Source organism: Chaetura pelagica, unplaced genomic scaffold (genome assembly GCF_000747805.2).
Source record: "Chaetura pelagica isolate M959 unplaced genomic scaffold, ChaPel_1.0 scaffold13, whole genome shotgun sequence".
In the NCBI taxonomy this organism is placed as follows: Eukaryota; Metazoa; Chordata; class Aves; order Apodiformes; family Apodidae; genus Chaetura; species Chaetura pelagica.
Genome location: NW_009954543.1, coordinates 1,459,557 through 1,484,774, shown reverse-complemented (window position 1 = coordinate 1,484,774; position 25,218 = coordinate 1,459,557). Strand labels below are relative to the sequence as shown.

General features: G+C 36.9%; 1 protein-coding gene across 1 annotated transcript in view; it reads left to right on the top strand.

The window, feature by feature from the left end:
• The window catches only part of PRKCE (protein kinase C, epsilon), a 292,873-nt gene that overhangs the window by 89,869 nt on the left and 177,786 nt on the right, over positions 1-25,218 (top strand). The window contains exon 2 of the mRNA XM_010004962.1: positions 8,391-8,454. Coding sequence (XP_010003264.1) covers positions 8,391-8,454 — 64 coding nt within the window. The remainder of the gene's footprint in view (positions 1-8,390; positions 8,455-25,218) is intronic.

Here is a 25,218-nt window from a genome sequence, read left to right as displayed (position 1 = left end):
AAGTAGGAGAGCTATTTCCAGGAAGGATACTTTTGTTTAAACACTTGATGCCAATTCTGTTTTACTATTGTGGTTTGTATATCATGTGATGTTTGTTTATCATAATGTCCATGTTTGTTGTAAAGCAGCTCAGGTTACAGATACATATGTGAGAGGACATAGAGAATATTTGTGCAGAACATACTTTTTCCTTTCATCTTCATAACCCAACAGAACAATGTTTATTTGTAGTTCTTGAAGCCTGTATATTCATGTTTTGATCTTGGTGCTTGCTGAAGAATTTAAAAAACAAACAAACAAAAACAACCTAGGAAATAAACATTTTTATGATTTTTTTTTTTTTCTTCTCCCCTTTATATAACCAAATTTAGATACTCCTAAAGGTGGCTATTCCTCTTTGACTTGTATTTCTAGTTTCTTTCCTCAAAAATAGAGTGATGTCTGTGATGAACCTGAATGGAAAAGCAGGAGACACATTTTTTAAAATTGCATTAAAGTTACTCAAAATGTTCAATTACAAGGATATCTAAACAGAGATATCTTATTTTACACTCAAAAAGTCTAGCCAAACCCATCTCTTATGCATCATACTTCATGTTCTCTGGGCTCTTACAGGTTCTTTGTACTTTATCGTCATTACTTTTACTACAGTAATGCAGTCTCCATTTCTAATGTGGGTACAATTGTAGTACAGTGAAAATGTACTATGTAATGTAACCTTATGAAGGCAGAGGAGTAAACCATACTAAGAGAAGACATTTGCATAATCAGAATAACTGTAGTGGGTTAAATCAACCCACGACACAGCACAAAGATGTTTGTGAAATGCTCATAGACCTGTTCAAGTACAGAATGCCCTCAGTGGTTAGTCTATGCAGGTCTGTCTCCTAAGGTTGTTGACTTCCATTCATGAAGAAATTTCTCTCTCATCAATTAATTTCCTTCCCATGATTTCAGACTGTAGGTATTTAGAGACCATAACCAGTTTGGGCGTATAACTGTTAAACCAACCTGGTTTTCTAATAATGTATTCTCAATACTAAGGAAAAATGTAACGAAGAGCTCTGTAAAGTGCTGGGGAGTGATAAACTTGTGCCATACATACTCCTCTCACTACCTGCAGCTTTCAAAAAAGTGAAGATAATCTCTTCCTCCCTTCAGATCAGAGAGTGAGAAACTTGCTTGTGTGCAGTGACCTCTCTATGGTCATGCTTGATGCCTTTGCAGCCATTTGTACTGCTCTGCTCTCTTGTTGCATGTAAATGTAGCCATCTGTTCAAGTTCAATTTCTGGACTGAACCAGAAAATGAACTATGAGCACCTGAGTCCCACTACAATGTTCCATAAAAGTTGTCTTCCTTGTCTACACAAAATGAGTACGGGACTTCTGAGTGTGCAGATGACCGTGCCCGTGCACAAACACACGTGCATTAATGTGTTACCGTGCATTAAAAAATGTGCCTCCATTGGTGTGTGGGTGGCCTCTAGCTACAGTAAATTGTGGAAGATCAAAGTTGTATCATGTGTGATTCAAGATATTGCAGCTAAATATTGGTATATACTATATTAAGTAATGGAAGGATTCTTGGTTTAGGGTTGATTTCTGAATACTATGGTTATATCAGAGGAATCTTCTTTTTCCTGGCTGCTTCTGTTCTGTATTATGTCTGTGCATGTGTTTGATCTTTTCTATAGGTCATGCAAGATGTTTGATGTCTTTTAGTTGACTATTGCATATGAGTAAATAAATGATAAAATCCCCTGTGGCCAAAATTTCTTAACTTTTATGTATGACATTGTGGTCAATTACAATGTGGCAAACTATGTCACGTTTCTTTGTAATTATAATAATCAAGTATTTAACATTCATAATGAAAGGCAGATTTGTGAACTTTGTGGCAGTGCACTGGCTCTGAAAGGGACCTGCTTTCTTTGGCCTGAAGAGCAAGAGGCTATGGCAGGGGAGGGGGAAATTGTGAAGATAAACAAGGATTCTAGGGAAGTTTTCTCAATATTTTTTTTTTGCAATTTTGTTTAAAGTGAAGTTTACCTCATCTGATTTATGAGGTAATGTGAACTCTGTTAATTTTCAGATATAATACTATTAAACAAAATTGTCTCAGCTTTTTTTCTGACTTCCTGGAGCTGAGCTTGCTAGGGATTCAGCTGTGAATGCTGGAGGAAGTCTGCAAATTTAATGTTGCTTCTAGCTGTTCTTTTGGTCGAGAGTTTGCTTCAGTTCTAATAACGATAGTGTTTTTGAATGTTTTAAAATTACTTGATCTGCAGTAATTTTGACTATATTGAAGTGTCACTATTGATGTGTTATATATTATTAAATAAGTTAAAATAGGTTCTCTACTAGCTTTTTTAATTGAAGCAGAAAAATATTGTGGTTAAAGAACAGAAGATGAGCACAGACTCATTTTGTACAGGATTACAACTGTTCTGATTTTCTTATGCATTATAATGGAAATAATATTTATCAAAACTGGAGACATAAATGCCCCTCCAAACATCAGACGTTACTTGCCCAGCCTTTGCAGATACCAGCTCTTTAAACACAAGCCCTTTCCTCCTCTTTTCCGAGAAACTGTGTGTTCAAAGGGAAGATTTCTGTTATGCTGCATTCAGTAAGGGTTAATACACACTGACTTTTCAAGTACTACACGACTCAAATAACCATCTGCAGTGACTGATCATGTGCTTGGAGGTTTATGCTGTAAGCTATCTGAATATAAGATAATCCTAGAACATCACAACAAGAGATGCAAAGCAAGTTTAGGATTTAATTATTTCTGTTTCTGTTATTTATAGAGTCCATTTAGTTTATGATGTTACCAAGATCTTAAACAGCTTTATGCTTGAAGGATTTTTGCTTCTTTTGACGTACTCTCTAGCTAAGGAACTTCAAAGTAAAACTTACTCAACCCTGGTGCTGTTAGGAAGTTAGGTTATGGAAAATGCATCTGTCTAGTTGTTTGTTCCAGATCTGAGAATTATGTCAGTAACTATCATTAAACTACTCTTAAGAGACAAGCTGGTGTTTGAATGAGTACAGTGCACGTAATTTTATGTGACTTTCTTCCATTAGAACATAGGTGGCTGATGGACTCGAGTTACAATCAAATTAAAATCCATGGTAGTGGGGCACTGAAAGATACCACTTAATCACTTGTTTACAACAGGTCTCAGTTTTCTCTGTAAGGTATGCAAAGTCTCTGTGCTGGTGCTATCAGCAAGGACAAAAAAAGACACCTCCAAAAGTTGATGGAATGATTCAGGATGTAAAGTCTTCATATTCATATATGAAGCATCAGTGCAACCCAAATAATTGCATGGCATGTTCTAATCTTCCTTATCCCTACCTCTATAAGATTAGAGATAGTCTGTGGTTTCCTTAGCAAAATCTTTGTTTAAGAGAATCCTGTTAGAGAAACAGGAAATTCCTGTTTCCTATTTTTGGGGGGTGAGAATTACAGCTTGCACCTGAGAGAAGGAAAGTGGTAAGCTTCTATATGAGTTCAGGACTCAGTTTTTCAGAAGAATGCTTAGGAGTTAAAATCTTAACAAAAAGCAAACCTTGAGGAGAAGCGGAACTATTTTCACAATCTTTTGCATAGTGTGATTGAATTTTGCATTGCTCCAGAGTTGCCCAAGAGTTATGATGCTTTAGAAGTGCTGCACAGCAATATTTAGGCAATTTTTTTCTTTGATACTGTTTTTACTGATGAGTAGTATCTGAATGGAAAAGAAAGAAAATTGCCTCCTAGATATGTACCCATTAAAGTTGTTTAAAATAAACAAAAAAAAAACCTACTTGGATGTCTCTGATATTGCGGGAAGACAGGATTTGTATAGGTTGACAAAATGAAACTAAATTGAGGAATAGGAGAAATAGTGCACTGGTGCAGTGGGCAGTCTAGAACTCCAGAGACTAGAGTTCAGTCCTGGTTTAACTGTATTTCTTGTATGACTTTCTGGCAAGTCATCTAGTCTAGCTTATGCCTTTGGGAATATCTCATTTTGCAGATGGGGAACTGTCTCAGAAGGGTGTTGAAAATAAAATCCATTAATGACTGTGAAACTATATAAATGCCTTCAATATGCTGAAACTCAGCTATGGTTTCAACATGGGTTTTTGTCTCTGAAAGTATGTCTGGTTTTATGGACGGCTGCCTTTTGTTCCCTGAAACAGGCTGCTAATATGCTTTATTAATGCCTGGAGTATTTCAAGATCTGTGCTGCTTTCCAGCAGTCATTGTACTAATCTCAATACGCCGCCAAATAAGGATTATTTTAGTGATATAGAAGTTGTTTAAAGTACCTTTATCATTAATCTTCCTTGCACCTACTAAAACTCTGTGTTTTAACTGAAGTCACAGCAATAGCATGGACCAGTAGAAGGCCAAAACACTCCAGTGATGAAACGTTTTGTTCAATAATAGCTGTTACATCTTCTGTTACATGCAGAGAATGTGGTGTGTATGTGTGAGACGTAATGATCTTTTTGTACCCACTCCTCTGTCTCATTCCTAGATGGCATCTTGTCTTGTTCTCTGTTGTTCTTCTAAACAGTTGAGTGTTTTTAGATACCTGCTTGTAGCCTGTGTAAATGCTTGTCTGTGTTCAGAGAGAAGTATTTTTAGTCAAAGAGAAGGATCAGAATTGGAAGTGCTGTGATCAGACCATTTCTGTTGCATTCAGGAAGGTCTATTTGGCCAGTCATTTTGCTTCTGGTTATGTATGTCTGAGAGCATTTCACATGTGATATCTTTCTGGGCATTTGGTAAAAAATGATGGAAACTTTAGATTGTGCTGCATGCATTATTTGTTACTTCTGTGTAAAATGACACCTGCTTCTAAGGGTAGTTTAATGTGCAGATTGAAAGAAAATAACTTTTATTCTAGCACTCTGTTTTTTTGAGGTATATAAACCAGTGTGTTTCTAGGCATTACATTAGAAAAGTTTAGTGCAAAATTAGAATTGAATGAGTCCTCTTCATTCTGTATTTGCTTTGATACATGAAAGAGCTGAGATCAAAAGAAGGTTTTCCCATAAGTTTAGGGGATTCTGCTTTTTGGGGGGAGGTTCTTTTTATATGTAAGGTCAGCTGAGGCAGCTGAGCTGCCTGCTTCAGGCAAAAGTACTAATTCATGCAACTGATGAGACTGTCAGAATAGGTACTTGCTAAGAAGGAATTTGGGTATTTTATAAATCTGAAAATAAGTGTATATCCATTTCATTCTCATTGATATTAGAGCATTTAAGACTGAAAAATATTTTATTGGCAAATGAGACTCTCTTATATGTACTTCAATCTGTTTAGAGCATCAGCAAAAATTCTGAATCAAAATCAGTTAGCAGCATCTCTTATAAGTTGTATAAAAGTAAAGTGCACTTAAGGGGTAATGAAAACTTGGGTTCAGTTCTCCAGTATTTTTCCTGAGTTAACTCCAGTGCTGTTTGTACTTAAGGGGAACAGACTTTGTGACGGTGGCCACCAGCTCTTCCAGATGCTTGAGTCTTCTGCAGGGATGTTGTTGGGGTTTTTATATGTGTGTGTATGCACACTGGGATTTGAAATGCATGAAGTATTTTACTTTACTGAAAGGTTAACCCCGCAGTGTACAGTGACGATACAGAGCGTTAGACTTGCCTGTCTTTTATACAGACATCTGTTGAGTGCTATGGCAGTTTTTCAAAACCTCCCTCAGCATAGACATCAAAGTGTATTCATGCACCTGTGCTTCTGATCTTCTAATATTTTTTAATTTAAAAACTGCAAAGGGGAGAGGAGCATTATTTCCAGATCAGTAGCTTTATTTAAAACAAACAAACAAAAAAACAAGCCAAAACCTCCCCTACAAAACTGATGCAGCCAGTTCAGAAATTGGTAAAAAAAAGTCTTTACTTAATAGTCAACACTTTATTTATGGAAAACTACTCTACCACATTTTCATTTTCCTCTCCTCTACGTAACCCTTGGCCTTGCTAACACCTATTTCCTGCCTCATGTATTTGCAATACAGTTGTTGAGATAATTTTCTTGATCTGTTGGTCTGGTGACATCAGCTGGACCTGTGAACTCCTCTGCCAGCTCGTTCTTGAATGTCACAGAAGTGTTTTTATGAGAAGCTGGTTCATGGAGATTGAAGATTGTCACTGATACAGTTTCAAACTGGAAGAGGGTAGACTTAGATTAGACACTGGGAAGAAATTATTTACTGTGAGAGTGGTGAGACACTGAGACAGGTCACAGAAGCCCACAGAAGCTGTGGCTGCCCTCTTCCAGGCCAGGTTGGATGGGGTGCTGAGCAATCTGATTTAGTGGGAGGTGTCCCTGCCAGTGCAAGGGGGTTGGATCTAGATGATCCATTTTAACCCAAACCATTCAGTGACTTAGCAGCTGTGGCCCAAAAGAGAAAAACTGCAGAGGTGCTCCTCTTGTAAGGTCCCCTTGGGTGATGAAAGAAACCTGGAGGCAAAAATACTGGCCCCATAGAACTGCCTGCTGAATGCAGACAGGCAAAGCCTGGCATAGCCCAGATGTTTCCCTTACTCATTTACTTGCTGATTTGTGAAGACCAACATATTAGTTTCCCAAGTTACTAGTGTGAATTGGCAATCTCCTGATTATCATCTTATTCTGGCCTAGTGCCATACCCTGCTGTGGCTCAGAGGCCAGTTGCCAATGTCAGCAAAGCAATGCCTGCCTGCCCCTGCTGCAGCAGAGCCGCGTGGCGCTGGAGGAGCAGGACTGTGGTCCGGTGGTTGCCTCAGAGTAGGTGTCAGGAAAGGTCTTGGGTTTCTGCCTGTGGAGAGCAGGGTTTGGCTAGACTCTAGCTATGTGGCACACTCCTGTCTTTTTGTCCTGCATCTGTTTGGTCTGGCACCTGCAAGAACCCAGAGTCCTGCCACTTTTTCACCTAGGGGAAGAAGGGGGCTTTTTGGGGCATATCTCCTTTTCCTGTTTTCTCACCCTGCTTTGGCACACAGCAAGCCTGATCTCAACAAAGTCCTGTGTGGGTGTCAAGAGCCCTGGGGTCATGAACAGGCCCCAATGTCCCTGCATGGCCCCTGGTTCTCTCCCTGTCCTGCCTGCAGCCCAAGACCCCATGTCAGTCCCCAGGGCTTTCAGCCCCTGTCCCAGCAATCCCACAGCGGGGCAGGTCTGCAGCTCCATGTGGCCCAGCCCTGCTCTGCTTAGCTGGGTCTACCCATGGGCCCCCATGCCAGCCTGGCACTGGCCCCCACCCATCCCCAAGGAGGTGCCTAATGCCCTAGACTGGGGTTCCCCTGATGCCTCCCAGACAGGCTGGGGCAGTGGGACACAGGCCAAGCCATGGCAGAGAAGGCCCCTTGATGCACCCTGGCACTGGGCATGCAGTTTTATTGAGGTGCTTTGCTTACTAAAATAGAACAAAAACACAGTATTAATGGACACCATGTCACTTCATTCAGTCTCTGAAATTGTATGACAACTGCTATGTGACAATAAGTGCTATTGTTTACACAGTGGTTCGGTTACAGTTTAATTTTTGAGAGATGGGTGGGTGCAAAAATTGTCTGTAGTGCACAGGTGACCATCAAGATATTAAAATCTAACAGTATTTAGAGTTGCTGATGAAATGTGTGGTAAAACACAGGAGGATTTGTAATTAGCTCCTCATTGTGGTCCCTAAATGTACAGGAGCTTGTTCCCACAGTCCATGAAATCTTGAAGAACACCATCTTGAATCTGAGCACCTATGTTTCATGCTGAACAAAAGTAATCTCCACAAGAGCAAAGACTCCTTTAAAGCCACCAGAATTGTGCAGAAATAAACACATTTTGTATTTCAGAAAAAGAGGAGAAAGCATGGATTTCTTTCTCCCAGTGGGGATATAAAGGGAGTATTATAACCACGTGTTAACCGGCCGTACGATCTCTGTGTGTTCATTTACCCCATTCTGTGACCAGAGCTGATCTGTCTTGCTGGGATCTGAATAGGTCACAGTGTTGTTTTTCACATTTGCATAGCTGGGCTCAGTATTAATTACAGTTAAAAAGTTATTCCAGACTCACTTTTTAACCTTCTTCCTTTTCCCTTTGGAAATAGTGGTGCAAATGGGTGGCAGAACAGTGCTTTAAGTATTTGATTTGTAAAATTAATGGAGTTCAAGTTTTTCAAGTGCTAAGGGCACACACGTTTTTACTTCAGTGAAGGTGTGAGGCCCTCAGCACCTCTAAGTAAAAGGAGGCTCTATTGGCAGTGAGGTGTAGGCCTGCCCATGTGTCCTGCCTACACCTTGGCTCCACGAGTTTTAGCTTTTTGTTTCCTGCATTTGCAGTCACTTGCTTTCAGAGCCACTCTAAGTTTTCTTCTAATTGTTTTCTTGATTGCAGATTGACTTGGAGCCAGAAGGGAGAGTGTATGTCATCATAGACCTTTCAGGATCATCAGGTGAAGGTAGGGAGTTTCAATGTTTTGTTTTACTGTTTCATGAATGGCATTTTCCAAGGGCCTCTACAATGGAAGTGTTAGAGGAGGTGCTACGTCAATATCCTCTTAAATCTGAATGACTTCAAGTTAAAGTGGACACATTTTTATGTGTCTGCCTGTAAGTCAATGAGCAGTTGCAGTTCTTCTTAACCTTTTAATCACTGGTGGTAACAATATCAGTTAAAAGGAGAGTAGTGAAATAAGAATAGTTTAATAATATTAATTTCCAGAAGATACTGGAAATTCTTAATTTTGAAAAAATGCTAACCATTAGATATGTAGAAATTTTAAGATGTCAAGGCTTTCTAAATTATTCCAATATTTGGTATTTTTCCACTAAATGTTTTCTATTTCAAGTAAAGTAATGATCAAAATGTTGAAATGATAAGAGGCGAAGTTCATTTTTATGACACAGCAGTTACATGTTGGGGGGAAAAAAAGCAATGATAGATGGAAGATAAATATTTATTAAATTCTTAAGATATTTTTCTGCTGTTAAGTGGGAAGAGAGTCAGATGGTATATGGTGGAAATAAAAGAATTTATGAGAATCTAGTATGTGTCTCTTAGTCATGCTCTCAATGCCAGTCTGACCTACTGAAATGGCCTTTATGCCTGGTTTGGGTTTGATTATTTTAAATAATGTCCACTGATCAGCTTTCCCCAGTAGCTCCTATTACTCAGCTAAATAAGGTTATTGTTGGTTCACAGTATAAGGAAAATTCACATAAACTCTGACAGAAGCTGTAAAAGAAAATGCTATAAAATTAAACTATTTTGCCTGGCACAACTGAGAAACAGCAGAAGAAAGTGTTTCTGTTTCTCTTCTTTGTAATTAATTGCTGTGCTCTGACCAATTATGGTAGCTTGCAAAAACACAGATTGCTCTAAATCCTGAATTTTAAAAACAAAGCAAACTATTACTTAAATTTCATTTTGCAGTCCCATTTTGTATGCACCTAAGCAATGCTCTGTGTTTTTTTTCTTCCTGCATATTGAAGAAAATATCCATTTACTAGAAATTTCCACATACATTACTGATTGGCACACCAATGGTGGAATTAAAATATGATTAAAGGCAATGGTGTGGTTCTGTCATGGAGTGGGTAGATGTTCTTCCAACCTTCTACTGATAGTTAACTATTCCATCCCAGGATACATTCAGGTGTGTCAAACTGCAGGAAGAATGGTGTTACAATGTTCTTCAGAAGTTTGGTGAAACTCTATAATCTTCTATACAGGAAAAGAAAAAAGTGGCTATGGCAGTGTCTCCCAGATGATGTGGTGCATTATGCTCTGACCCTTGAAAGATACTTGGAAAGGGATTTGCAGCACTAGGATTTGTGTTGCTACATGAGCTTTGAAGAGGAGCACTCAAATAGAAGCAGGCTACTGAGGGAAAATACCTTGAGATGCTGTCTTATGGAAGCCCTGAGGAAGACCAAGAGGCTTTAGTTAGGGTGAATTTGGTAGAAGCCTAGAGAAGCTGGTGGACTTAAAAAATGCAATAGAACTTGTATAGTTGTAGAGCTTTCCCATATAATTAAATAACCATGGAAAAGTGTTGTGTAGAAGCATTGCAAAATTCTCCAAGAAAGTTACGGCTTTCCTCACAAGGGAAATTGGGCCAAGTTTGTAAACTGTTTTTATGGTTTGTTTTGTGTTTTTTTTTAAATGATGTTATGAAATCCTATTTTTAGACTGCTTTATTAGGGCTGAGGCCTTGCTAATTTTGGTTGAGTCTCCTCAACTTAATGAAGTACCTAGCTTAACATAACTGTATGCATCTTTCTGTAGTGAACAGAAATACTTAAACCACATGAGAGTAAGTTATTCTACATGATTCAAAAATACCTATTGCATTTAATCTATGTATATACACATATATAAATAGGTATCTAAATAGAATACACCTGATGTATCTTACGCATTTCAATGGGACAGTTTACTGTAGTTGATCTGTATTTGTTGACTAGGAAAGGAACATAAGATTAAGGTTAAACTAAATGCATGACTTCTGAGTAGCTAGGGTTGGTTGAGTTATTTGCTACTCTTGACCTCATTTTTTAACCAGAATCTTGGTTTTGAACTCCAGTCTTCATTGTGAATAGCAACAGAATACATAGCATTCTTTTCATGCTGTGCAAATGGATATCAGTATTTCACCTTGGATCCAGGAGGAGAAAAAGTTCACAATTTATGAAAATAAAAATACCTGTAGCAACAATTATAATGGTAGGAAGCAATCATGTTGTGTATTTCTCAGTTAGAAGTGTTTAAAAAAATATGAACCAGGCAATTAAAAAAATCTCAGCCGTTGCGATGTAGTACATACCTGTCAACTGATAGTGTCTTGTGTATCTTTGTACTAAAAAATTGGACTTTTCTTCTATGTGATATGTGCAGGTTTCTAATTATCAGCAATCAGAAATGTAAAAATCAGAAAGATTTTTAAGATGGATATACAAGTTTGGTTTTGGTATAATTGACTTAAGATTATTTGAAGCCATTATTGTGGGCAGAAAGCTTTGTCCTCTGTTAAGTTCCATTGAGAGGCAAAAGTCCAAATTTTGCAGATGAGCCCTTATGTGAATAAATTGCTATCTAGATTGAAATTTTACATGGAAAATCCTAAATGGTGGATAATGAGGAAACATTCTCAGTACTGGTATATTCTCAGTAGTTTCAGTAAGCTTTTACTGAATATTGACATAAGATTTTGTTACCATATACCTCTTAAATTTGAATTATCCCTTAGTCTCAGCTGTCAGATTGCTTATCCCTCTGCCATGTTTGCACTTGCATGGCAAAACAATGAAAATAGTTTGTTGTTACAACTGACTTCCTCAACAAAATATACAATTTCTCTTCCTCCTTCCTCCTCCTCTGAACTGAATCATTCATGGACTTCAGTCACTGTGTGGCTTGGGTGCACAGAACAGATGGAAATATGGCAGATTACAAAGAGAGGTAGAGTGCTTCTGCCCCTCCTTGTCACTTTGAGTCAGACTTGTTGAGAACCACCCTTAGATATTGATATCAGCATCTGGCAGGTATTTTTATGTGGAACTGTACAAAGAAGGGTTGAATTAATGGCTTTGCTCCTTGCAATTTTTTTTGCATTCTAAAGACAACCTACAAGTCCACAGGAGGTTATAGAGCTGTGTCAGCTCCTCTACTGCTTCCTATATTGTGAAATTTCCTTCAGAAGCCACCTGAAGGAGCTCAATTTCTCCAGTAGCAACAGTGCACTTGATGGGGCAGCCTAGAAAGCCCAAGGCTGTAGACTGCTCTCCGCTGGATAGCTTGCAGTACTGCCAACTCTCACAGTGCATTGTTTGAATATTGGGGTATTTGGATTTTTCTGAAAACATAATTTTGTAGAACTTGCTCCCATTCTGTTCTAGTCTTCGAAGCAGAAAAGTGTTGAAAAACACAAAGGCTAAAGTCTGAAACGTGCAAAACAAAGTGCATAAAAAGTGCTGAAAATAACAGCAACAAACCCAACTAGAATGTTTTTATCATCACCTGTTTTACATTAATTCTGTTTTCAGAGCCTGCTTGTAACTTCAGTGTTTTTCTTCTGCATCGAAAGGAAGGGTAACTGTTTATTTTAGTACTCCTTTGTAAATTCTGTAGTAGGAACTGTCTGGCCCACATACTGAAAATACTAAATGAACTGTCAAACAGAAGGTGATGTTCCCAAAAGTTAGGATTTAAATTTTTCTGCCAAAATTTGAACATCCTGAATTTGCTCATTCAAAGCCAGTTCTGCAAAATACTTTCACATGTTTTTGCTGATGGTGACTTAAGAAGAAGGAGAGAAAATGGCTCTTATAATACTTTTTTTTTTTTAATTCTCCATTTTAAACTATGTAAACAGAATTTCTGTACCACCTGTTTTTCAAGTCTTTACACTCTCTATACCAAAATTGATCTGCAGGGTTACTTACCTTCGGTAGATTTATTTTATTTAAAATGGCTCTGTGCATTCAGAGTAAAGGCTCATTTGTGTTTCCCATGAATGGAAACAGCTCAGTGGAAACTTCCCAAATGTAGATACACACTAAGGTATCCATTTGTAGGCTAAAATAATGGCAATAGTTACTCAGTAAAGTTCTATTTATATAAGTATTCTTTAATAATTTTAATAATTATATTGCATTTAAGCACTGACAAATAATAACAGTCCACTCAGAACTTTAAGGGATATTTTGAAAACAAAATCCTTTGGTAAAACAAAAAAAATGTGGAGCTTATATGGACCTATCTCAGCATCTGGTAGAATTGAGTAATGTACTGTGCCATGTGCAAGCACATAGGGTCTTTAAGCATTTAAGCATAAGTTGTGTTTGGAAGACCATTTTAAAATTGTGGTTATTGTTAATCTATGAGAATGTTTTATCAGACTTGCAAAGCATGCAGTCAGTCAGTTCTCCTATTATGCAAACATCTGGTGATTCCACTTCATGTGTGCATTTATAAGAAAAACAAGGTTTATAGTAGGCTAGTGTCTTTACAAATTAGCTTGGGAAAGGTCTATCATATTTATTCTCTGTTACTTCACGAACTGGATCTGATGATTGCGTGAGTTTTTAGTCTTGTATCTTCAGCTTTTGCCAGACCTGTGGAGAAAAGTGTGTCTGTCTATCAGGCTTTGGTTGAACAGGAAACTCTGTAAGATGTGCTGTCTTATTTCTTCAGTGCTGCTTATTCTCTGAGCTCATATTGATTTTCTGTATTAATTCAATGTTGCTGTAGCATATGCATTATTTCTAGGCTGAAGTACACTCATTGACTGTTTTATTGACATACTTTGGCAGTATTTTCTGATTTATTTTAATACTTATAAAATTTTGTGAGTGAAGTTTTTTTTAGTTATTTCACAAGTATGCAAGAGCTCCAGTGTAGCTGATCAAGGTCCAAATGCAGGCAGAAAGCTTAAAACATAACTAACATGATACAATGATTCAACTTATAAATTGGAATAACAGGCAGCCATCAAGTGGATAAGAGAAGTAAATGGGCTCAGGAATTATTAAAAATATTTTCAGAAATGTCAATTTTATATACACGGAAAGACAGATGTTGCTATATTTAAAAGCTTGTGACCTCCTTGCTGCATTTGTCATTGTAGATTTCTTCTTTCTTTGGAGTTACTGGTTTAAGTGTGACAAAAATTTATACAGTTACTTATGGTACCTTTCTACCAACTTGCAAATTAAGTTACCGTTCGAATATGTCAGTGGTGAATCAACTGTAGAATGACTTAAGAATGTCCTTGACAGGTTACTGATTTTTTTAAACCATATTATAGTTAATATATTATAGAAAATTAAGAGCTATTAAAACTATTTTTCTATGTACAATGTCTAATAAATTGTGATTATTATTTATCTTCATTAGATGTCCCAGTTTGCATTATGGAATTGTCTTTCAACAAAATTGCAGATGCCTCATTTTAGAGCAGGCAGCTGAGTTGCAATAAAACACCACAGCTCATGCCGGAGGTGGTGGGTACTGTGGAACACAATATACTGGGAGTTCTTGGTTATGTCTATGAGTTATGTAGGTGCAAAAGTTTACACTGTCTAATACATTCATCTTCAGAGTCATCTGCTACTAAGATACTTAAACTTCACAGGATGAAGAATCTAAGGCAATATTTAAAAATAAGGCCTGTTGGCTGAAAGAATGGCAGTATTTAATTTAAAAGATTTTGTTTAGGTTGATTGGCCTTTTGAGTTTAGATGTTTCCCAGTTCTTGTTGGCTCATTTACTTGAAGGCTCCTAGTTTTGCAAATACAATTATTGCTGATCGCTGCTACGTCCCTGCAGGGGAGATTGAACTAGATGACCTTTAAAAGGCCCCCTCCAACCCAAACTACTCTATGATTCTGTTATGGCAGAGAAGTTGTGCAGGAAAAAGGAAAATAGTGTCTGTAGAAGCAGGTTATGCTTCTTAATGCCACATTTATGTCTTTTACTGGATAAATCTATAACATATCGATACAGCATATTTATCAGAATATCCACAGGATTTGTTCCAGGCATCAAACTTTGATCGAATCGAAACAATAAGAAAACAATTACATTTGTTCTGTGTTGTGGCATCCTTTTGCAAATATCTGTTAGTAGAAAATATGCCATGGTTTGAAAATTATCTTTATAATTCTGTCATGATTTGACTCAGGATCGGCACTAGAAATATTGAAGTTTAAATGACCTGCATCCAGGAGCTAGCCTTTTTGCTTGGTTGTTTCAGGAATTTGTCTTATTGAAGAGCAGTATTTTCCTTCACTAATGTCTTCTATTGCAAAAACAATTTTGGCAGAGTGTTTTTGTTGTGTTGTGTTTTGGTTGGTTGGTTTTGGTGGGTTGTTTTTTGTTGTAGTTGTTGGTTTTTTTTTAATTTATTGCTGATTATTTCCATTTTGGGACACTTGTGGTGCTGTTGAAAGATTCATCAGGCAGACCATGAAATAATTTCTGGCAGCCATCAGCTGCTGATCTTAGACTGTGAAAAAGCACTCTTCCTCCCCCCCGTAACATTTCTAGTATATAACTAGGTAGCTAGACCTCAGCTGAATATTCTTCCAGGAGGTGAAAAGTAGTTCACCTCTACAGAAACATTTCTGGGTTTTAGAACGTACAAATTGTTCTTGGTTCCCACTGATACATCTCTTCCATCAGGATGTGTATCTCACCTACTTTTGCTAATCCTCCTGGCAGTAAGGTCTCTCTCTAAAAGGAAGTTTGAAGTTCATCACCAGCCTTTCATTGCAAATAATTGCATTTTAAGATTTTAACACAAGAATCTGCCTTCTTTATTGTATTAGCTTAGTTTGTACTGGTTTAACCACTTGTTTACAAAGGTTGTATCTCTTCGAGATGGTTTTATTTGCTCTTTAAATGAGAACGGATAGAGAACCTGTTGTATAATAACCCATAACCTATGTGCTTATGGAAAACACTTAGAAAAGAATAATAACAGGTCCCTTAATAGCTTCAGTGCAGAGATCTTCTTATTTCTTATTTTGCAACCCAAAATTTTCACCACACAAACACATGTCCTTTGCTTCCTCTGTATTACAATGTCTGAGAGGAAGCTGATGGGTTGGAAGTGTCTTAGGAAGAGCCATATAGATTCTGGTGAGAGGCAAAGGTGAAGTTAAGAGTGCGCTGCCTTCAGCAGTGTTGGGGGGGAAAGAAGGGGAGGAGGAGTCTCTGCAGTTTCTCCAGAACTGTAGGTAGAGTGGAAAGGATCTGCACAAACACATCTGTTGTGGCCTTGGGGCAGGCAGTCTTCCAAGGAAAAAATGTAAAGTATTTGTGAACTAAGGATGCTGTCTGATGCCTGGAAAGTTGCTTATTGAGACTTTTCCTAGGAGCGATAATTCAAACCTGTTACCAGTATATCTTTTCTCTTGGATCTTATTTGTTTTAATCTTAAAATATCTCTGTGCTCAAGTGTGGATACTTATTTTAAAAATGTAATTTTTTTTCTCTAGGTTTGTTTCTTTCTCGGAACTCCTAATGTATTTTATGATTGTGTTTACAACTGAAAGAAATCTTTGCCCATTCAGATCTTGAGTTTCTCATTAGTTTGTTTATTGTAGTTTTCTTTGAATAAACAAAAAAAAATAAAATATGCCCAAGTACTGAATTTATATTACTATGGAAACTTGAAGGTTATGATGCTCAACTAGACAACTTTTTCATATCTCAAATGAATGTTTTCACAAAGCTGTTAGAATAAGTGACAGTCCACATTCAGTTCTCTACTCTTTCAAGTTAACACTGACTTCTGTAATGGCACAGGCAGTTGGTTTCTGAAAATAAAGTTTGTAGGCTGACTGTTCAAACCCAAAGGTCTTTTAAAAGGTGTCAGTGCAAATGCAAATCAGTACTTGGTGACAATTCAGTCTGTTGGTGCATGATCCTGTTGAACAGCACTGCCCAGTGAAGAGGTTCTCCAAAGCATGCTTATGTAATTTTGACTTAGTGTGGCAAATGCCTTCATAACAAACGTATCTCCATGGATTTATAGACATCCCTTGGATCATATCCAGTTAGCTGATGGAACATCTGGTAAGCATTGTGTGTTTGTAATAAGCCCTTACTGTATAAAGCTGGCTCAAGCTTTTCAGGCAAAGATCGATGACCGTTTCTTGGCAGGCTTCTAGCTGTTTGCCAAAACAAGTGCTTTGCAGGGAAAAAGACATTGGCTGAAGATTTGGTTTAAAGGGGATTTGTATTGTGCTGTATGAGTTTGTACTTGGTTAAAAAAAGATTGCATTAGACCGAAACAGAAAAATAATGAAACTCATATACCTACCATGTTCCCAACTGCTGTCCTTTTCTTCCCAATTTGTGTAGTATAAGCTCTGATTTCCATATGGGTTATTTCTGACAAAGTTGTGCATGGCCTTCGGAATAGCCATGTTTAATTTTATCACTGCAAGTGCCCAGTGTGTTTTTTGAAGAAAACTGGAGCAAAGTTCAAATTAAAAACAATAGTGTGTTTTCATACTTATGAAACACAAGCTAGTAATAAGATTTAGAATAGAAATAATTTTTTTGAACTCTGTATATGGCTAGCTGTTTCATATTATAAAACAACATAGATTGCTCAAGTATTCATTGTATAGCATGATACAAAAAATACATATAAATATTTTAGTTTTTATAGATTTGTTTTATTGTACTTTATAAAATACATAAAAACCTATACTCTATATTAGTGTTTTGCTCTATTATTTTGTTGTTGTAGTTGTGTGCTCTGAATCAGTCTGTTCCCTCTTCACCCTTATGCTCCCCAATATTAGTCAAGTCTGCTTATTGTTTGCCTCATTGAGGAAAAAAGTCTTGATATAGCATTTTTTTATTAATTGTTTAGGGTGTAAATAGATGAGGTGATACATACATTTGAAGACAGGACTAGCCATGTTCCCGGTGATCCCATATACCAGTCAGGTTTTGAAAATTTTGGGATCATTAATGTCTTTTCTGAAAATCATTAACCAAATGTTCATTGCCTTTAACATAGCCTTAAAATGTACTTCTATTTTTAAAATATGAGTTCTACATTAAGCTAAACAGCTCGAGTCTCAAAAATTATGCATTTTTCAAGATAATCTTGAAATGTTACAATATTTGAGTACAGCTGGTAACATAAGTCGATTTAGGAAATTTCTTTATTAGTAGAGGTTCAAAATCTGCGTACAGTTGTATATTGGAGATTAAAGTCAGAGTAAGAAAGAATACTACTCATGGTAAGTTCTCTTTAGTGAATGTAGCCATCATTAAGAAGGGCTTTTGGACTCTGTTTTAACACTGGATGTATTGTACTGTTAAATATGCGTGTTTCTTCATGCTTCTCTGTGGTAAGCCATTCTTTATAGTGTTGGAGAATAAAGCAAACTATAATTTCAGTATTTTATAAGTGAGTATTGCTAGCTGAAGTAAATACATAGCTAAAAATATCTGACTGTAGAAGTAGTAAGAGCTGCATACAAAAGGGCAGTGGTTCTGTCAGTCAGACGCTTTGTTGGCAAGTTTTGTAAGTTACGCTTTCATAGTCAGAAACCTTTTACTTATTTAACAGCAGCTGTGCTTTTAATTTGGCAGACCTTCAGTCTGTGATAGAACTTTAAGGCAGATTGTTAATTCTGTCTGTGGATTGTGCAACATAGAAACAGAATTAATGCATCTGAACCTCCTCATTATTCCAAACTAGAATAATAGGGGGTTGTGTTCTGTTTGGTTTGGTTTGTGTTTTTTTCTTTAAAGATTTTGCTAATCATAACATGTTATTGGAAATGCCTCTGCAAAGGTATCTTCAGTGTTAATACTGTATTAATTTTTGTGGTACTCTCACAATATCACATAGTTCGCAGGACTTGCTAACGTTGCTTCTCCTTCCACCAGCCCTTTCACCCCTACCTCACCTTCATGCAGATACAATTTGGTTGAAAGAATAGGAGTACTCTGAACTGTTGTTGTATGCAGTAGGAATTCTAAAATAACAAGGCAGAGCAGTTCATTTTCCATAGGTTCCTTTATCTGTCCTTCAGAATTTACTCTTCCCTTTTCTCCTCTAGAGCCTTTTCATGGACACTTTGTACTTGTGGGAGGAAAAACTGTTTTGCCTCTGTAAAAGTCTATCTCTGGAAATAAATGTGCATGAGTAGAGCATGTGTGCATTGCTTGCAAGTTAAGGATTTTTAAAGGAAAGCTTCAAAGAAAGCAAGATACAAGTTCAAAAAGGGGAAATCAAGCCATTTAATTGTTTGTCTGGATTTTTCAGAAGGACTAAACTATATATTGCAAGCTGAGATTGGTACTCTAATTTAAACACTGCCTAGTCCTTTGTCTTTTTTTCATGCTATGATTTCTACTTTGCTTTCACTATTTCTGCTGTATTTCTTCAATATATTCTTCCAAAAAAGGGAATTATATGTGATATCAGGAATAATGTAAAATATAGATTTTAATCTGCAGTAGCAACTTTAGCAAACAAACTGCCTGATACGTTGGACTTTCAGTTATTACATGCAGTATAGATCTTTGACTTCCCTTATACTAACGCTGCAGTATATTTCTCAGAAGTTTTATTTCTGTAACACACACTAAACTTAACCATTAGTAAATAGTGAAGCAATATCAGAATCCAGGGCAAAATACACAACCTGGATAAATCTCAGGAGTTTTAATAACTCCAAGTTTGTGCCAGCAGAGTTTCTTCCTTGAAGGTAGAACAGATAGAAAATCTCATTTTTATTACCATGTTGTAAAGGAACACTGAGAAATGTGCCCTTTCTACTTACTCCTCTGTTTATAATTCCCAGATCAGTATCAGGAAACTGGATATTTCCAGTTAATTCTTAAGCATGTGCTTTTCTTCTTTATTAGACTCTGTGTTTTTAAAAAAAATCTTTAATATAGCATTTTTTAAATTTGTCCCATCATCTCGGAAATCTGGTGTGAATGATGCTATTTAAAGGAAACATCTCCCCTTGCAGTTTGTGATTTTTTCCATGGTAGGTAAAAGTAACACAGGGTATCAGTTCACCTCTTGTCTAAAATACTGGAGGCAGCTGTGCTTCTCTCTTTTCAGAGCAATGTAACTGTTTACGTTTGCACAACGATATCATGAAGCAAGAAACCAGCAAGGAAGAATTAATTTATTTTCTCATTTAGACTTAAAAAAAAAATTAAAACTGTGTGAATGTGTAATCACTTTCAGACTTTGGTCAGAGGGTATTTGGAAATCTAGTCCATCCTTTATTAAAATATGATGCAGTATTTAACTGTTATATGAGTAAGAACTGAAAACATCCTGTTTTCTTTTTTGAAGGAGTGCCCACTTAACAGTACAGTTCTCCAGGTAACCCTGTGCCAGGTCTTTATTTGGTGCTTTGTAAAAGTTGGATGACTGCTGTGGGATTATCTTTGCCTCTGAAGAAGGTTTCAGATGCAGAGGTCAGAACATTAAGATCAGGTTTGAGGCCTCAGTGGGTGAGTTCTTAGTCTTACAAAAATAGTCCTGTGCATTTCAGTTGATTAAGTAAGCAAGCAATGCACCCCCATGTGTTCAGTTAACATTATATTTAATATTCAGAAGCAGAGTTCACAAATATTCTAGTGTTCTGTAAATGTCTGTGTGAAAATCACACAGTTTACGTGCTGAAGAGAAGGGGAAAAAAGGAAGAAAAAAGTCTCATTACCTACAAATGCAGTAAGTAAAATTTTAATAATGAAGGGTTTGGTTTGTTTTTAAAAAAACAGCAGTTGGAGTTTCAGTTTCTGATTTATTTTTTTTGTTAGAGAAGTTTGTGGACTAAATAAATTTTTATTTACTTTCAAATGCTTTAAAGAAATTGTGAAGAACAGAATTAAAATTTATGCAGAATTCTAACATTTTTAAATACTTTGTATGCATTCTGTAAACACAGCAGATATTGCTAATACCTATGATGGCAGATGTTTGTTTCAGAGCATGCGGCTTTCATGTGTTCATATTTTTTGGAGTGGATTGAAATATATAGTTGTTATACTGAATACACTTCAGGACTGGTGCAAGTTTAGTACTTCAGGCAAGATAATATTATGTATCTCAATCAATGGAATAATTGATGAGCCCATTTTATAATGTTTTTTAAGGTAGCATCGTCTGGTTAAACCTCATAATTGGAGTAATTTGTACATCTGCCATCTTTACTTGGAGAAGATTCTTCTGTGTGTCAACAGACTGCTCTGGAAAATGGAAGTACATCTGCCTATTGTGCTGCAAGGCTAATATTAATAAGTTGAAGTTTTCCTTGAGAGACAGAGCTCAAAAAAGAATGGACAAGGTCTTAAGCCTTAGATTGAAATATTTTTTTCAGTTAACTACCTACTCTTCAGTGAAAGAGTAGAAAGTACACTCAGTGGGAAATAATGAACTTTTATTAAAATAAAATCTATCCCTGTTTCAGAATCTTAATTTAACTTTTAGTTTTGCTGGGTTTTTTTCCATTTTTATAAGGATCTGTTATTATGAAATTAGTTTTGCTGGCTGTAGTTACTGAATTGTAATGAGGAGTCCTTTCTCAACATCCCTTATTAGTACATTTTACTGAATATAGTAACTCTGTATATGAATGCAGGGGTTATTAGTTCTTAGTTATACTTTTACATTTGATAGTGACAAAATGACCATAATGAATAGATTTTTCTTCCAATGTTCAGTGGAGTAGTGGATTTCAGAATTGATCATAACCAGTAAAAAATAAACAAAACACAAGCTGAATACTCTACTAATGACTTCCAGGATTTGAAAATTAAAAGTCTTTAATTTGTTTGTGGGGGATTATTTGTTCCTTTTCCTAAAAAATAAGGCTGTCATCCTTGGTCTTTATTATTAGAGAGCATAAATTATGCATGCCCTGAAAAGGCCAGACATCTAACATTTGTAGGATACATTTTACTTCTTCAATTCTTTAATGGTTTTTTTATTTCTTCAATTGCATACTATTTCAATCAATATTGGAAATAACATTTCTTGTTTTATTAAGATGCCACTTTGGAGGGTTTGATTGTGTTTATTTCAGAAGAATGTATGCATCAGTAAAAGTTAGTAGATTAACGATTTCCCTTAGCTGTGCTTGAATATTTGACTAATTTATGTAAGGAAATAATATCTTGTTACTCAAGTATTTTTTTTCTCATTTTTTTGAGTGGGAGCAGAGGGGCTGAGACTTCACATACTCAGTAGGATTTTGTTTTGTTTTCTCTGCAGGACTCTGCTCACAGACGTTCCACCTAGGGTAGCCAAGCCATTTTGCATATTAGAACGTGATCCAGCTTTTCATGTTTCTTTGCACAGTCCTCATTATTTACAGATTTCCAAGCCTATATTGCTCCAGAAAAGCTGGAGTAGTATATGAGCTATCAAATAGCATGGGCCTTATGTTTCTGGCTTATCATCCATATCCTGGGCCTCAGCAGGAGTCAGTGCCACCAGCCGGGTAGATGAATTGGGTGGTCTGGCACACTGTTTCCTTACAAACTGAGAGTGGTGACTCAGTGAAAGATTCCCAAGAAGGAAATAGAAATATCTTTCTTCTATGCCAGTTAAGCTACATATAACAAACTATGGAAGGTATTTCATTTGATTGCTATAGTCTTTGGAGAAAAAAGCCATTAAAAATCCTGAAGTAGTTTGCAAATCACCTTGTGAAAAGCTGATACAACTAATTCTGTCCAAAATATTCTATGTTGGTTTCTTTGCAGCGCTTCTATTTTTTTTTCTAGGGAACAAGAATCTCAATTCCTAATTAACATATAGTCTGAGTAGTGGAAGCAGTTTCCCTTTAGTGTGTATATGGCAGATGCACACTCTATAAAAGTTGTATTTGAGAACTGACGTAGATGGGAGTGGAAAGTCTTAAGGTCTCTTAAAAAATCACCAACAAAGTTCTGAAGAAAGGTAATTTTTAATATAGGTGGATGAAAGTGCGACTTAACAGAATATGATGGGCAGGTTCACTCTATTGCTGTGTGGAAGGGACGTGTAGGGCTTAGAATTGGATTGGAGTGACTTACACAGGCATCAGAGGAGATAACTTACACAGGGACAGGGGAGACTTGAGTTGGGAATGGGCTGGAGTGGTTTGCACGGTGATTAGGGAAAAGAATGAGGAAAACCCTCTTGTTGAGTCACAAGGTTCAGAGTAGACCCCACTGCTTTCTAAATTTAACAGAGAAGAGTCTACGTGTGGCTGAATCCACTCCTAGTCAGAGACTTAGTCAAAGGTTTAGAAATAAGGGGCATAAGTGTAGGGATTTCACTGTAGTGCTTTAACAGATAATTATGGGTCCGGGTTTATTTGAAATAACATTAAATTAAGATTGATTAACACTGTTATATTGAACTACAAAATTAAATTATATGATCTTCCAATAACTTAATAATCAAGAATCTGTTATAATCAATACAGAGGTTCAAGTAAAAATACAATGAAGTTTCTAAACTAAATTATGCACAAACATACAAATACAGAGGTTAATCTGTTAAATTTTTATACCTGATTTCACAGAAGGAATTGTGTTATACCCCCTGATTACCTCATGAGTCAAATTGTATCTTAATGTCTTTGCCCAAACTCTTAACCATATAAAATATGAACATGAAAATATTTTGCTACCAGATTTTATTTTTGAGTTACAAATACCATATGGTGCTGAAGTCACAGCTATCATCTCTCAGGGTTTTATTCACATAATAGTTTACGAGTGATTCCTTCTAGCAATCCTGCTACTGCTAGCACTACCAGCAGGCATTGAAGGACTGCATAAAATACTTTAAAAGTGGATTGGATTTACTATAGCACAGGTGAAACTGAAATTGTTGCAGCATTTCTGGTCTGAGAAGCTTTGCTTAAGATGAAGCATGCAGTATTTTCTCTGTAATTTTAATGAGGCCAACCTAGTTCCACTGGAACAATATTACATCAGTAAGAGATTTGGAAGACAACATGGAAAAAATCCAGCCTTCCAGTTTCATACCTGCACTGGAAAGACTAAGAAAAGAATGTCTTTAAACATCTGGAATCTATTTCTTGAAGTTTGCTGATATTGATGTTGGGCTTTCTTCTTACTAATTCTTCTTCTTTTATTCCTGGGGGACACATGGTTGGAGTTTTTAATTAGCTAGAAAATGGAAGTTTCTGTTAAGAATTACTCAGAATAAAGTTAAATAGGGGTGTTGTTAAATTCAGTAGGATCTACATTTTATTATTTTCCCATTTTCATCACACCCAACTAAATCTTTTCCTTCTTTTCCATTCTAGTCCTTCTTCCTCAAGTAACAGTTGACGACTGACTTAGTAGGTTGGTATATATTAGTCACAGGTGAGCTGAATGTGAAGTGTGCTGTTAAAGGTTAGGTAATTTCCATTTGAAATTCTTCTCTTGATGTTCTTAATACTGATATCCTTTTTTGGAAATGTACTGCTACTTTTGTGTAGTGTCCTGGTTTGAGCCAGGATATAACTAATTTCTTTTTTGTGATTTTGCTTTTTAGTTAAGTCCATTCTAAGTAGCTGCAGTTGCTGAAATTAACAGCATGTTTTTCAGTCAGTGTCTGCCTCCAGGACTGATAACACTCCATGTTTGTAGTTACTGTGAGAGAATGGTATGTAGAACCAAGGCCACTGCTTGGTTCTGAGGAAAACATCTTATGCTCCAGAACCAGAAGGGAAGTAAAGGGGTCACACCTGAGATGCTCCTCTGGGGAGGAATGGATCAGACAGGTGACCAAAGTAAACCAAAGTATCCCATCCCATACATGTCATACTAGATATAAATTTGAGAGATCACAAGGGTCAAACTCTCCCTTTCCTCTTTGTCCATGGCTGGCATCCTGGGAGGACTTTGTCAGTTTATCTGCCTTTGAATCTGGTCTCTGCATTCTTGCACCTCTGCATTCCTGTATCCGAGCTCCTATCTGCCGCTGACTCCAGGTGTTGAGCCTGGGACTTTCATAGGGCCTGCCCTGCAGCCTCGGTGCTGTTGTTGGTGTTATTGGGGGGTGGGGGGAGAGTGTGATAGTGCTTTTGTATGTATTTGTCTATATTTCATTACTTTCACTTTTCATCACCACTGCCTCATTAAACGTGTGTAGTTTAGTTTCTGACCCATAAGAGTCTCTGTCCCTTATTCCCTCTCTTTTCCCCACAAGGGGAGGGAGGGGGCTAACAGAACCTGCTGTTAATTTTATTGCCAGCCCAGTGTTAAACCATGGCAGATTTATGGCACCCAGCATTGGTCTTGAGCTCATTAACTTGAGTCCAGGCTTAAATTCTGACTAATTGTCTGAATAGTTTGAATTCTGACTCCAGTAAAAGAATACCAGTATGGCTCAGTTGAGAGAGTATCAGTCTCAAAGTGTTGTACACTGAACAGGCAGTGATGTTGTACCTGTGTTATGCAAGGTATGCGATACGTTGCTTTTTACAGCTGGTTTTCGTGTTATTTTGTGGTTTACCAATGGTAAGTGCTGCTTGAGAGCCATAGTTGTGATATGGTCCTTAATACTGACATGCACTGCAGTATATTTTGCAGTCATGTTTCATGTAGGCATAAAAAACTTTGTTAGTAATTGCATTTTCAGCTTTGCCTTGGGGAACTATACCAGTTTGTTTTCTGGTGGCTGAGTCCACCAGATTTTGGTCAACATAGCTTTATA